The following is a 15,439-nucleotide window of genomic DNA, read 5'->3' as shown; positions in this document are numbered from 1 at the left end:
GTGTGCCAAACGTCACAACGTAACTGGGTGACTATAAAGATACACTACAGGTATCTCCGAAAGTGTCTGTTGGGTTGGCACGAATCGAGACTGGGATTTGTCACTCCGTATGACGGAGAGGTATCTCTGGGCCCACTCGGTAATGCATCATCATAATGAGCTCAATGTGATCAAGTGGTTGATCACGGGATCATGCATTACGGTACGAGTAAAGTGACTTGCCGGTAACAAGATTGAACGAGGTATTGGGATACCGACGATCGAGTCTCGGGCAAGTAACGTACCGATTGACAAAGGGAATTGTATACGGATTGATTGAATCCTCGACATCGTGGTTCATCCGATGAGATCATCATGGAGCATGTGGGAGCCAACATGGGTATCCAGATCCCGCTGTTGGTTATTGACCGGAGAGTCATCTCGGTCATGTCTGCATGTCTCCCGAACCCGTAGGGTCTAAGGTTCGGTGACGCTAGGGTTGTTGAGATATTAGTATACGGTAACCCAAAAGTTGTTCGGAGTCCCAGATGAGATCCCGGGCGTCACGAGGAGTTCCGGAATGGTCCGGAGGTGAAGATTTATATATAGGAAGTCAAGTTTCGGCCATCGGGAAAGTTTGGGGGGTAATCAGTATTGTACCGGGACCACCGAAAGGGTCCCGGGGGTCCACCGGGTGGGGCCACCTATCCCGGATGGCCCCATGGGCTGAAATGGGAGGGGAACCAGCCCCTAGTGGGCTGGTGCGCCCCCCTTGGGCCTCCCCCTGCGCCTAGGGTTGGAAACCCTAGGGGTGGGGGGCGCCACCCTTGCCTTGGGGGGCAAGGCACCCCCTTGGCCGCCGCCCCTCCTAGGAGATTGGATCTCCTAGGGCCGGAGCCCCCCCTAGGGACTCTATATATAGTGGGGGGGAAGGGAGGGCAGCCGCACCCAAGCCCCTGGCCTCTCCCTCTCCCTCCCGTGACACTCCTCCGTCTCCCTGCGCTTGGTGAAGCCCTGCCGAGATCACTGTTTCTTCCACCACCACGCCGTCGTGCTGCTGGATCTTCATCAACCTCTCCTTCCCCCTTGCTGGATCAAGTTGGAGGAGACGTCTTCCCAACCGTACGTGTGTTGAACGCGGAGGTGCTGCCCGTTCGGCACTAGGTCATCGGTGATTTGGATCACGTCGAGTACGACTCCATCAACCCCGTTCTCTTGAACGCTTCCGCGCGCGATCTACAAGGGTATGTAGATGCACTCCTCTCTCCCTCGTTACTAGATGACTCTATAGATTGATCTTGGTGATGCGTAGAAAATTTTAAAATTCTGTTACGTTCCCCAACAACGTGCCCTGGCATGGCCCTAGGTACAAAGCCTCTCCCGTGTCCGTTGTAATGGTCGTGTCCTGAGTTTGTGCTCAAAGGAAATTGCTGTGAGTGTAGCAGGCGTTCGTCGCCCAAAAACATCATGTGTCCCTCATTTCTTCTTCCTTGATTCGTGCCAGAAAGACGGCGAGAGAGAGAGGCGGTGAGCCAGGGCCAGCTAGGGTTCGGCTAGACCCCAACAATTGGTATCAGAGCTGATTAGTAATTGGTTCTCTCCCCTCGCCGGAGGCGCACTGGTGGTGGCCGGTGGCGTGACAATGTTGAGTGGCGGCGGTGCGATGAGGTCGTCGGGCCGTGTGTCAGCCTGTGCGTGATCGCCAGTGGTGGCGCTGCGACAGTGGATCGTGTGTCGATCCTGCCGGGTGTGATGCGTTCAACGGCGTGTATCGCCGGAGAAGTGGCGTATGTCGCCGGAGAGGAAGAAGCAGGCATGATGGCGCCCGGCGTCAGTGCGCCAGGTCGAGTCTGTTGCCGTGGCGACCCCGCTGACGGCGAGCGTGCGGCAGCCCTGGAAGCCGAAGAAGGCGGAGGACGAGGAGAAGGCACTCCTCGCCAACATTGACGATGTTAGGCCGACCCTCTTGTAGTCATGGCTTAGGGGGTGAGTGTTGGAAATAGGCCATGTCGCGACGGTGGCGACCGGCGTGAGCGCGCTAGGCCGAGTCCGTGCCAGGCATGTGCATTTTCTGTACATTATCTCGCTATTATCTGGGACATGTATGGGGCGTGTCTAGATAGTGTCTGTGTAGAATCCAAGTGTGTGTGCATGCGTGCGTGAGTGTGTGCGTGGGTGTACGTGTGTGTGTGTGCACCCGACGCGCAGATGTAGGGCTAGGCCGTTGGCCAACGAGGAGGGGTGACTGCGTTGTTCCGTTGCGGGCTCGCCGCGATCCGGGCTTGTACGTGCGCGTCGAGTGTGAGTGGGTGAAAACGCGGGGTGTGTGCCCTGGTGTGGCCCTGGATATGAAGCCCCTCCTGTGTCCGTTGTAATGGTCGTGGCCTGAGTTTGTGGTCAAAAGAAAATTGTTGTCGGTGCAGCAAGCGTTCGTCGCGGAAAAACATCATGTGTCCCTCCTTTCTTCTTTCTCGGTTCATGCCAGAGAGATGGCGCGCGACAGGGATGGCAATGGGTAAGGTATGGGTGGGTACAACCTCCTCTTGCCCAAACCCATACCCATAGAAACTTTCTATATCCACCCATTTCAATACCCATGGGCACAAATTGACACCCATGCCCATACCTATCGGGTATCCTATATCCAATGGGTATCCAATGGGTACACCATATATAGCATTTAAATTTTAAAGAAGTACATACATGAGTGTAATATTCAAGTGATGATGGGCAATCAATCTAGTACCGACATGAAGTCCTTTGGTGTGTGGCCAATTCCAGCCGGCAAAGGATTACAATAAGTGGTTGGTGGAAGCCAACATAGTGGAAGGCGACGACGGGAACTGGGTTTGCTAGTTCGAGAGTTGGAAGAGAGTGTGTTGGTGATGAGTCAAGATTTCATCATTTCGAGGAGTCACATAGGACATAGGAGGAGTGTGAGCTGGTTGTTGGGAGCCTATTAGCCATGGTTGGTTTAGGGAATAAGGAATTAAGAGTTAGATAATATGAATTGGATGTAGACCTCACATATCATAGGAGTTATTTTCATTTATTAATATTTTCTGGGTACCCATTGGGTTACCCATGGGCGCAATCTTATACCCATGCCCTACGCATATATTTTGCGGGTATGGATACCCATTACCCATGGGTACAAAATATTACCAAGTCTTGCCTATGCCCACTATTTTCGGATAGGGTACCTGCAGATACCCATACCCATGGGCGAAATTGTCAATCCCTAGCACGCGAAAGAGGGTGAGCTATGGCCAGCTAGGGTTCGGCTAGACCTCAACAGAAGAGGGAGGAGGCGATGCCGGCCAAAAGTACCTGCAGGCGTTGGGAGAGGAGAGGCGACCGAAACTGCAGTGGCGTTGACTGCGCGTGCCTCATCCTCACCGTCAACGTGCCCTTCGGCCTGCTTATCTGCCACAGCCTGCCCGCTCGTGCTGGAGTGTAAATTGGTTGATATAAAGTGTAGTCTAGATAGTTGCTTGATATAAAGTCTGCTCCACAACAAACTCTACTTCTGCAAAAAAGAAAAACAACCCTGGCTCTGTTTTGGAGAGTAAAATGAAGGAGAAAGATTGTCATGTTTTGCGTAGCCTAGATGTGACAGTTGGCATTCCATAATTTAACCCAATTGAATAATGGTTTGCATAATTTAACCCAACTGAAAGAGTTGACCGACATGATTTTTTTTTTTGAGTAGTTCATCGACCGTACACTGAATGTTAAAAATTCAGTTAAGCAGGCAAGTAAAGAAATATACTCCTAGCCAGATTGTTTGCAACTTGCTAGAAGTATGTTATGGTGCTACTAGAAAGAGGGCGTAAGAGGGCCGGTCGGGGGCCTTTTTGCCCACGGCAGGGCAAGAGGGAACGGATTTCCTTCTTAATTCTTGCTTGATTAGATTGATACATCTCCTCCCCTTATATAGAGAGGTTTACTTAACTCCCTAGCAAGACTTACTAGACCCCTAAGCAAGCGACCTTTATTTCTAATTAACCCTAAGACTGACGGGCTATACCGCCAGCCCAGGCCCATTAGACCCATTACATACTCTAACAGAGTATCTATCTATCTATCTATCTAGTGGAGTATCTATATATATATATTGGAATATATACATGTTCATCCAATATCAACATGCAAAAAGGAAACATTGACGTTAACGTTAGATTGTGAATGCAATTTAGATGCAATTTATTCTCTTCAAAAGTATTTTTGGGTGAAGTGGTAGACAACACAATGGTTGTCGTCGCCAGCCCGGGTTCAAGTATTCTCATCTACTATAAGAGTAAGACAGGGGATACTCCCGATTGGGCACGTCTTGAACACAGAGGCATCCGCACCCATCTCCCAAAAATACATTTTAAGCATGTTTTAAAATCTCAAAAAAATCAAAAGAAAATTTCATGCATACATGTTCGCAAATATGTGTGCGCCGCACAAAGTTTTGTGAAAAAATGTTTTTCTATTTTATCTTCGCAAAATAGACAAATTTCAGTGTTTCTAAATAGCGTTCCATGACAAAATTGTTTGTCTTTTTTGCACTAGCCACAAAAAAATTATTTTTTCATGAAACTTTATGCACACACATAGAACATAAAGATGTACCCGTGTAACCCTTTTCATATTTCTTTTAGTATTTAGAAATGTGTTTTTCAAAGTGGGTTCATATGTATCCGTGTTCATCCATACACTTTCCGAAATCTCCCCTCTGTTCTCGTTCTTTTACTGACTGATGATTCTCTCTCTCTCTCTCTCTCTCAAAAAAAGTACTGACTTATTTTTGTTGAGAAATAAAAGTACTGATTGTTTTCTTTGGAGAATCTATTTTTAGAAGAGTTTTCTTTCGGGAATCAAGTACTGACGAAGTGCTCTTTTCCTTTTTCGAAATGTGCTAACAAGGCCCAGTGAAAAGCCCAGATAAATGCGGTCCTACTTCCTGCATTCATCTCGCCGCCGGCGCCGCGTACCCAGGCCAAACCCTCGCCGGCTCGCCGCAACCCACTAACCGGCACGGACGGGAGCACCCGGCGCCGGCGCCCCACGCATCTGGTAGGTCCTCTCTTCCCTCACGCCCCTCTCACGGCTAGCTAGTGCTCTAACCTCCCCTCCCCCGCGCCGATCTGTAGATTAGCCGCTCGTTGCCTCCCCGGAGATGGCGACGGGATCCACAGAGACGGACCTCATGACCGATCCAACGATCAAGCTCCCCGACGACCTCCTGGTCGAGATCATCTCGCGCTTGCCGTACAAGTCCACCCGCTGCTGCAAGTGCGTCTCCACGCGCTGGCGGGACCTCATCTCCCACCCCGACCACCGCGACAAGCTTCCCCAGTCGACCCTTGCTGGCTTCTTCTGCAAAAACCACGGCATGGACTGCGATCCACGTTTTCATGATGTTTACCACAGCGTCTCGGGGGATTGGTGCCCTTTTGACGACTCTCTCTCGTTCCTACCTGAATACGAGCAGCTTGATATCTTGGGCTGTTGCAATGGCCTCCTCCTCTGTCTATGTTCGCAGCCTTATGCCGAGAAACCGGATTATGTGGTGTGCAATCCTGCCACTGAGAAATGGGTAACCTTCCCTGCCAACCGGATTGTGTCGTTTGCTCGCCTGGGATTCGACCCTGCCGTCTCCTCCCATTTCCATGTGTTTGAGTTGGTACCTATCAAAGGTGGACATGATTATAGGATCGAAGAGGTGGGGATCTACTCTTCCAAAGCTGGAGGTTGGACACATCAAATTGCTTGGGACGATCCAATTGAGATACGCTACTTTTCAGGTGGCACATTCCTCAGCGGGGTGTTGTATTTACCTTCTGATAATAATTCGGTTGCAGCCATCGATGTGGAGGGAAATTGTAGGATCATTCCTCTTCCTACTTCTCATGATGCTCCTATTGTTCCTAATGTATATGTATCACTGGGACAATTGCATCTCACAAATAGGGGTGCTTCTGAACTATCAATCTGGGTTCTTGAAGATTCTAGTAGCGAAGATTGTTGGACCTTGAAGCTCAATGTCAGCTACCTGCAACTGTTTGGAGAAGGGTATTCAAGCCGCATGCCATATTATGGTGTTATCTCAGCACACCCAGAACACAATATGGTATTCATAACCATAGGATTGAGATCGGGGTTCCAAGAGCTTGTGAAATTATTTTCATACGACGTGGATTCTAGGGAGCTGTGTTTCGTATCTGATCTTGGCTGGTATGTCAGGCGGGCTTATCTTTCATATGTTCCTTTGTTCTCGGAGTCATTAGCAGATGGGCACTAAATGTCCTGTGTATTGGAGCCTCACAATTGTCTATCTTTCTGATGATATGAGTGTTACATCGTGAGTACGAGCAGAACAACAGTGATTTGGGTAGACCTTTATAAGTGTGGACTCATGTACCACACTTTATGAGGCAAGCTATTCAGTAAACTTAACTAAAACTCTGTTTGGTCATATATGTTAGCAGCTGCAATACCCTACTATTAAACTAATTAAGGATAATTGGTCGTCTTGTTGCAATTATTATGAGTATTGATGTCTACATTATTGTCTCTGCTTATTTATCTGTTTGTGGATTATTATTTTTAGTGCGCTAAAGGTTATTTCCTCCTTATTAACCTCAAGCTCTACCCTAGAGCCTAAGATTTTCCTGTTTGGGTGGACCTGGAAGTGCTGTTGCATTACTAGAGCCTAAGATTATTCGGTCTTTGTTTTTTATTTTCATGTGCTTAAACTGTGATATATGGTAATGTAATAGCAGTAGCTTAACACGATCTATTGCTAAGGCTTTCCGGTAGATGAACTGCCGTTTCAGTTTAACGTGAAGCACAAGTGATTTTTCACCATTCTGGTTCGATTATCTTTCTGTCACCTTCACCGGCTTTGAAGCGTGGTTCTCCAGCTGCAGTTTCTAATATATAGAAGTTGAGTTGCCCGTTCAGTTGGTTCAGTCATGGGGGCACTCCTACTCAGAATTGTAACTTCACCCTGTTCTTGCTAGGAATTTTATGATCTACATAACTAGCAGATTTATCAACAGAGAAGCTTGTTATTATTTGCTCCACCTCGGGCTTCTGATTTTCTGTCAAAGTGACATCTATCTGGAGGAAGTTCAGATTGGATAATGGAGGACAATTTGACCTGCATATGTTCATGCATAGTGGGGTTGGCATGCTGCATCAGGATGGCAAAGTTGCCAGAACATCTCTCGACCAGGATGACAAAGTTATGTTTGTGTCGGCAGATTCATCAGCGGTGGAGAAAATGAAAATTCTGTACCAGGCGAAGTACAAGAAGAAAATTAGCCTCATGTACAGGACAGTTAGCAGAGACGCAGGCTGTTGGATACAGTCCCAGTAATACACAAGTTTGTGTAGGATGTTGATTACCTTCTTTACTTGAAATGTGCGGCATGGGAATGCGATGCCTCCAGGACTAGCTGCTCGGTGGGCCATCATTAGCCGCGTGATCTCCAACTCATCGTTAGGGTACGACGCCGGCGGTGGCTTCAGTTTCTAGAGCCTCCAGGATCAGGGAGCCCTTCGTTCTGCAGTTTTGGCTCTGATCTTTTTTTTTTCATCATTTCTGCTCAAGCTGCGGCAAATAGAAGTTTAACTTGACCTATCGCTAAGGATCATATATGGTAATATCGAGCACATAATTTACAGATTTATCTACATGCCAACTTATTATTGTTTGCTCAACCTCAGACTTGTCATTATTGCCAAGTGATACGTACCTTCCCGTGGAAAGACAGTTGAATCGGCTACATAGACATGAGTAAAGGACCAGGATGACGAAGTTGCCAGGATATCTTCCCAGCACTGCCTGTTATCTTTGTGTCAGTTTGACCAATTACCGAGTGAAAATATTCCTCTAATTTCTTGTCATGGCCTATTTTATTTAATTTAGAAAATAATACCCAAAGGATAACTTACTGATAATTATCAAGGAAAACAGTAATCAGCACAGTGAAAAGACAACATGACATAAATTGACCTGCAAAAGATAAAATTACACCCAAAAACATACTGGCTGCCTTCTTCCTAAGATTGTACTCCCTCAGTTTTTATTTAGTCTGCATATTAGATTTGATTGAAGTCAATTTTTACAAAGTTTGATCAAGTTTAGAGAAAATAATAATAAACATTTACCATAAAAATCTATATGATGTGAAAGTACCTTCAATAATGAATCTAATGGTATTGATTTGTTATTGTATATGTTAATATTTTTGTCTCTAAACTTTGTCAATGTTTACATTAACTTTGACCAAAGCTAATACGCGGAGTAAATAAAAACAGAGAGAGTATGCTGTCGGTCAAAGCCTGAAAATTGCACTAAACTGGCGGTAGAGGAAAGGGACACTTGCAAATGTACATCCTCTTCATACCAGGCTTTAAATGCTAGAAACAAGATCTAATAACTGCCAAATGAACATCGGCTAGGGTCTTGCCCCATGCAGTGCAAGCTTGCAATGTTTCCCACTAGTCCAGAGGGTTGGTGAAACTATCAAGACCATGCTGCGAAGCAAATGAAAGAAGGAGGTCGAAGTCTCTGTGACAAGAGTCAGTCAATGACTTCCCTTGATTAACACATAAATTATCAAGATCTGAAAAGAACTAACAAATAGGCAACACAAAATCCATGCATGCTCTTCGTCGCCACCGGATCAGAAGTTGTCAAGGTAGATTCTGCCACTACCTCGCCGATGCTGCCAGGAGACCAAAACCTACGCAAAAAACAAGGATATACGAGAATTCAAAAAATAATTAAGGGACGGCTCCCACTCCTCCATCTACTTTTTTTTGTATTAGGACTTCAAAATGGTGTATGTTTGTTTGTTGAGGGACTGCAAAATGGTGTACGTTTTTTTTTTTAGAAACGCAAAATGGTGTACGTGTGCGAAATAGTGCGACTCACACGGCCCAGTAAAAAGCCCAGATAACTTCACACGCCCGTCCTTCCGGTTCCAGCCCAGTTCCGCAGCATCCGTCCATCCATCTCGCCGCCTTTGTCTCAAAAAAAAAAAAAAATCCATCTCACCGCCTCGCACCCAAACCAAACCCTCACCGCCTCGCCGCCACCCACTCGCCGGCGCGGATGGCAGCACCCAACGCCGGCGCTCTCGCCGCTGTTCGCGCGCCACGCATCTGGTAGTTCCTCTCTTCCTTCACTCTCCCCTCACTGCTAGCCGGACGTATCTCTCTAACCTTTCCTCCTCCACGATCTGCAGATTTGCCGCCCTCATGGGATCCATGGAGATGGCGACGGGATCCATGGAGACGGCCCTCATCAGCGATCCGACGGCCAAGCTCCCCGACGACATCCTGGTCGAGATCATCTCGCGCGTGCCGTTCAAGTCCACCCGCTGCTGCAAGCAGTGGCGGAGCCAGGATTTGCTAACGCCCCAGGCGAGAAACCAAAGGCTAAAAACTACCAAAAAAATTCAGTTTGAAGGCATACAAAAGTCAATCTATGTTGCAACAAAATTACTAACAAACATGATATTCAATGGCCTCTAGCAGTAATATAGGAACAAAATTACGAGAAAGGCGTTTTGGAGGCCGAGCTCCATGAAGGCCTTTATTTTTAAAAAATTCAAATTCAAACTTTTATGGTTCAAAAAATTCTGAAAAAAATATGCGTGTATGTAAGGATGTAACTCACATGTGTGTAAAAATTCATGATGAAATACCTTGAGTTGCGACCTGTACAAAAAAGACAAATCCATGGCATGGAAGGATGAATAGTATCATGTGTTAAACAGCCCCATATTTGTCTTTTTGCACAGCCCTCATTTCAATGTATTTTGAACTGAAAATTTACACACATGTGTATTATGCCTTCATGTATATCTGTGATTTTTTTCAGAATTTTTTGAGATGTAAACATACAAATTTCAATGAAATTTCAAATCTGAATCTGGAGGCCTCACTGGAGCCCGAGCTCCAAAAGGGATTTCCGCAAAATTACTAAATGTCAAATTTTATTTTCGCATCTAAGTATCTAACAAACATTGGCCTGTAGCAGCAACGGTTTAATCTAGCAACTGACAAAAATCATCATCTAGCAATAGTGGCATCTACAAACAAAAATTGAGGTTTGGAAATTGGAAGAGATACGACCATTTGCGCTTTCCTCTTGCTGCCTTGCTGCTGTCGAGTTGCTCTGTGACGCGGCTGTTGAGAAAAAGGCGCCTCCAAGGAAGGGCCACCTCGGCCACCTTGCCGGCAGTTCGCCGGGGCCACCGCCTCGCCGGACTGGGGGAGGGCGGTTGGATAGGTGTATAGGCAGAGGCGCAGAAGGGGATTGGGGGCGGCTGGATGGGTAGCACGACGACAGCCGGCGGCGGGGCGGCGGGCGGCGCCGACGGGTAGGGACGCGACCACCGGCCTCGCCTAGGTTCGTCAAGTTGGGGGAAGGGGCGGCGGACAGGTTCGTCCAAACCCTCGTGAGTAGCACACGCACGCGCCAGGGAAAGGCACTGACCTGGGTGGATGGGCCAGTTGGCCCAGGCTGCCTGGGCTAAGAAGTGGGCTGCGCCCCAGGCCGTACAGTGTTTTTTTGTATATATGGGCTGAGAAAATTTCCCACGCCCCAGGCAACGGCCTGGGCTGCCTGGGGCCCAGCTCCGCCCATGGCTGCAAGTGCGTCTCCACGCGCTGGCGGGACCTCATCGCCCACCCCGACCACCGCAAGAAGCTTCCCCGGTCGACCCTCGCCGGCTTCTTCTACAAAACCTACGACATGGCCAGCCGTCCACATGATTTGCATGGTTACCGAAGCGTCTCAGGGAACTGGTGCCCCATTGACGCCTCCCTCTCGTTCCTGCCAAAATGCGAGGAGATTGACTTGTTGGACTGCTGCAACGGCCTCCTCCTCTGTCGACGTTCGAAGCCTTATCCCGAGGAACCGGATTATGTGGTGTGCAATCCTGCCACTGAGAAATGGGTAACCTTCCCTGCCAATGAATGGTCCTCGGAATCGTATGCTCGCCTGGGATTTGATCCGGCCGTCTCCTCCCATTTCTATGTGTTCGAGTTGGTACCTGCTGTGGCTTTGAATTGGAATTTGAAGTATGAATATGACATCGAAGAGGTGGGGATCTACTCGTCCAAAGCTGGAGGTTGGACACATCAAATTGAATGGGACGATCCAATTGAGATACGCAACTTTTCAGGTGGCACATTTCTCAGTGGGGTGTTGTATTTATGTTCCTATAATAATTTGGTTGCAGCCATCGACGTGGAGGGAAACTGTCGTTTCATTCCTGTTCCTACTTTAAATGATGCTCGCTGTGGTCCTTATATTTATGCATCACGTGGACAATTGTATGTCGCAAATTATGGTGCTGCTGAAGTATCAATCTGGGTCCTTGAAGATTCTAGTAGTGAAGATTATTGGACCTTGAAGCACAATGATAGCGAAGTTAGATCTTGAATATGAGCAACAGTAATTTGGGTAAGTTGTGATAAGCTATTGGTGCTTGAGTGAAGTCATGTACCTGACTTATGCTGCTAGCTATTCAGTCAACTTAGTAGTCTGCTTGTGTTTATGTTGTTATTGGCAGCCATGCAGCTGTAATACTCTAGTACTTAATCATGGAAACTTGACCGTTTTGTTGGAACTATTTTGAATATTTGAGTATGTTGATTCTGGTCTCTTTTATTTCTCTGTTTGTAAATAATTGTTGGTATACCAACCTATGTTTTCGACAGTATATGTAAGTTTATATTCTTGTTCTTAATCTCTAGATCTAGTTTAGTAGAACTTATCTTGTTGTTTGGGTGGACCTGGAATGGCCAAGACCGCCGTTGCATTTGTAGATTCAGTTCTGTGCTGTACTTTCATGTCAGCTAAAACTGTGATATAGTAAGGTAACAGTGGTTTAATATCTATTGTTAAGGTTCTGATATATGGACAACATTTTCAATTCAACTCGAACCACAATTTCCATATCTGTTGAAACTGTGATATAGTAATGTAACAATAGTAGTTTAACATGGTCTACTGTTAAGGCTTTCTGATATATGAACATCAGCTTCAGTTCAGCTGGACCCGAAATTGTTTTATGCCATTCTGGTTTGGTCATCTTTGTTTCACCGAGGATGACCAATTTGTCAGGATATCTCTTGAGGAGTGCATATTGTTTCTGCTCAGATCGCCTTTCAAAGTTTGTTTGGATCCGACTTCAATCAATGTTTATTTGGCCGTCCTTTTGGGTTGATTGACTTTGTGCCAATTTGTTCAATTTTTATGTGTTGGAACTGGTAATATTCTAGTCTTGTGTCCCCGCAAAGAAAAAAGATATTTTAGTCTTATGGTCGATGTATTTGCGTTGTCGCTTGAAGGGTGGAAACTCGTCGTGATGATGAATGATTTATGACGATTGTTGGTGTGCTTTGTTTTTTTTTTGGTGGGGTGTGCTCTTATCTATATCTATGTACCTATACCTACTAATAAAGTAAGGTGCGTTTCTCCGATTTCTTCATCCGTTCACTGACGTAAAATTATTTTTCTATCAGAGGTCGTACTAAACTTTTGTGCATCCGTCTGCTAGAAAAAACATAAAACAATTTTCGTACATGCGCTGAGCACGCTGTGGCCGACGAAGCCAGCCCACTTATTTATCTGCCCAGACAGCTGTGAAAGACTATTTGCCGCATGCAGCGTCGAATAAGTGGAGCTTCGCACAGGACGCCCAAGACTGGGCCGGACCATTTTCTTTTTCTCTATGTTCTGTTTCTAATTTTTTCTGTTCCTTTCTATTTTTCTTTCATCATTTTTTTCTTACCAATTTTAGATTATTTTCCCTTTTCTTGTAAATTAAAATCTTGAAAAAATCGTTCAAAATTTCAAAGTTTACCATATTTTAGAAAAGGAATCAGATTTTTTTAAAAAATTCCTATCTTGTAAAATTTTCAAAGCTTTACTTTTTTGTTCCCATTGCAAAATGTGTTCAAAATTAAAACAGTTACCATTTTTTAAAAAGTTTGTGTATTACAAAAAATCAAGATTTTCAAAATAAGTTGCATTTTAAAAATATTCCAGATTTTAAAATTATTCTTGTTTTAGTGAAATGTTCACAAATTCAAAATAATGTTCACTGTTAAAAAACGCATTTTCTGGACTTGTTCTAAATGTTCAAAACATGTTCACACATTCTAAAAATGTTCATGTTTTTTCAAAAGGTTCATGTTGTCAAAAAATGGTTATGATTTTTTTAAATCTACCTATTTCAAATGATGTTTGTCTTTTTCCAAAAAATGAACGCAATTTTCAAAAATAGGTTCGTAGTTTTGAAAACTGTTCGGGGCTTCAACAATTGTTCATGTTTCCAAAAATATTCGGCAACTCATAAATATTAATTTATTTTCAGAAAAATTCAGCAAAAAAACAAAAAAAAGTTTTGAATCTGACGCTGCATATTCTTAAACATTTGGGTTGGCCATTGGTTAGCAGGACCCATTTGTTCGAGTGGCTAGCAGCCCATGGTCGAGTTTTTGAGGTCGCTAGTTAAAAATTTATATTGTGCCTTACAAACATTGGTCGTTTTGGTGCCTGCCAATGGGCTGCCAATGAACTGTTGTGCGTCCACACGCTATTTAACGATAAAAAAGAATATATGCTTCTTGGCTATAATTAAAATATATTGTGGGCGACCAGGCGACAGGTTGGTCAGCAATTTCAAACCTTGATACTGATATATTGAATCAAAAAAATATTGTGGGCGCGTGCCAATAGAAAGAATATGTTGGTTTGGATCTAATTATGAAGAATTGTGGGCACATGAGCGCTAGAACAATTAAAGAGAATAAACCCTGATAAAGAAGGGACTGTCTGGTTATCCGTGGATTATGCTAATAAAATGGAATTTATGCGTTGCAATTAGTAATCTATCTGGTTACGTTATCGTAGGAGAGAGTGGTCGAAGCAAGTGCAACGAAAGTCGCCGCACAACTACCAAATGAGGAGACAACCACAACCCTGACACAAAGGTGAACCTGAAGGGGAAAAACACAAGTTGGGTGGTCGCCACTAGTCTTGGCGATGGGAAGCCCGGCCCCGCCGGCCCGGGCCGATGCTGCTCCCTGGCCGTGGCCGGGCCCGTTGTTTTTGCGCTTTTCTGAAGGAGCCCGGCCCGAGGCCCGAGGCCCGGCGGGCTTTTACGCGTTCGGGCCGGGCTTGGGCCCAAAAAACAGGCCCGATGGCCGGGCCGGGCCCGGGCCTAGGTTTTTTGCCTCGGACTTGGCTAGGCCCGGCCCGAGGTTTGGCCAGGTATAGTCGCTACCATGCCCACCACTATTAACATCTTGTGGGACAAACATGACTCGCGAGAAGACCACAACTCCTTGCTCTGTCGCCCCACCACTATGGATATCGTTTTTGGTGAACACATAATTTATCTCTCTTGTTGCTTCTCAGAAAATATCTCTGCGTTGCAACGCACGACATATATGCTAGTTGACATATAAATCTTATCATCGAACATCCCGCATCTTGGTGAGGGGACTTGTGTTCTTGGCTGGTGAAACAGCGTGGGAAAGAAACCAATATGGACACTCGTCACTGTATAGTGCGTTTTCCATTGCCTACCAACGACACCCTGTCCTTTCAAGTCTTATTCGTGCAGACTGCAACTGTTGTCTCTGATCTTCACAATAAAGCCATTAAGAAAAGAGAATGATTTCAACGTACTTGTTGTCACTAAGGCTGGTTGTAATGATAGTATCATAGTTAGTATTATGCATGCCAACTAGGCAATTTTGATAAGGTGCCATAGCATTAAATGAAGAAAGATAGGGTGCAGTATCATATGATGATACCGTATCATAATAAATGCTATGCTACTTTGTGTCATGCATAACAATAAATAAAGTACTAGATGATACTAATATATGATACTATGCATTAGGAAGATAGTATCATACACTAGTATCATATGCATGATACTAGTATATGATACTCCCCATTACAATCAGCCTCAGAAAATGATCTAAACAGACTGTACAGTAGTATTATGAGGGTGATCATGGAGTTAAGAGTTGCACCGCTGTTACATTTTTTTCAACGATAGGATGTTCCTTGACATTATAGCTCCAGCGTTGCTATACACACCACACATTTGTGCCCGACGCCTGCACGATCCAACGTGGCAGCACCTACAGCGAGCATGCATGCTTCAGGCAATTATTTTTTTAAAGCGGTTGCCTAGCGCTGTTGGGAAGGAAGGTGTCGTCTGTGATCGTGCAGTTCATGTCATGCATGAAGACATTTCGTTATATCTCACAGAAGGCAGAAGGAATCAAGAAAATAAAATCATAAGTAACTTTGTCCCTGAATTCGTTTTCGAAAAACATGTGATCCCCATCCACGAGCTTACGCATGCGAAGAGTTTAGGTAGCCCGACTATGAGGAGCGAAAATTACGGAGAGTCTGTCGGGG

General features: G+C 45.4%; 2 protein-coding genes across 2 annotated transcripts; both read left to right on the top strand.

Moving 5' to 3' along the window:
- Positions 1–4,945: 4,945 nt before the first annotated feature.
- On the top strand, positions 4,946–6,489 carry LOC119273079 (F-box protein At2g16450-like). The gene is made up of 2 exons (XM_037554375.1): positions 4,946–5,043; positions 5,121–6,489. Exon 2 carries the CDS (start codon positions 5,147–5,149, stop codon positions 6,269–6,271), a length of 1,125 nt encoding a protein of 374 aa, XP_037410272.1. The 5' UTR covers positions 4,946–5,043; positions 5,121–5,146; the 3' UTR covers positions 6,272–6,489.
- A 4,002-nt stretch (positions 6,490–10,491) lies between these two features.
- On the top strand, positions 10,492–11,434 carry LOC119272914. Its single transcript, XM_037554261.1, has 2 exons — positions 10,492–10,552; positions 10,596–11,434. Exons 1-2 carry the CDS (start codon positions 10,492–10,494, stop codon positions 11,432–11,434), a joined length of 900 nt encoding a protein of 299 aa, XP_037410158.1.
- Positions 11,435–15,439: the final 4,005 nt, after the last annotated feature.

Source organism: Triticum dicoccoides, chromosome 3A, assembly GCF_002162155.2.
Source record: "Triticum dicoccoides isolate Atlit2015 ecotype Zavitan chromosome 3A, WEW_v2.0, whole genome shotgun sequence".
Taxonomy (NCBI): domain Eukaryota; kingdom Viridiplantae; phylum Streptophyta; class Magnoliopsida; order Poales; family Poaceae; genus Triticum; species Triticum dicoccoides.
This window is presented reverse-complemented; position numbering and strand designations above follow the sequence as displayed.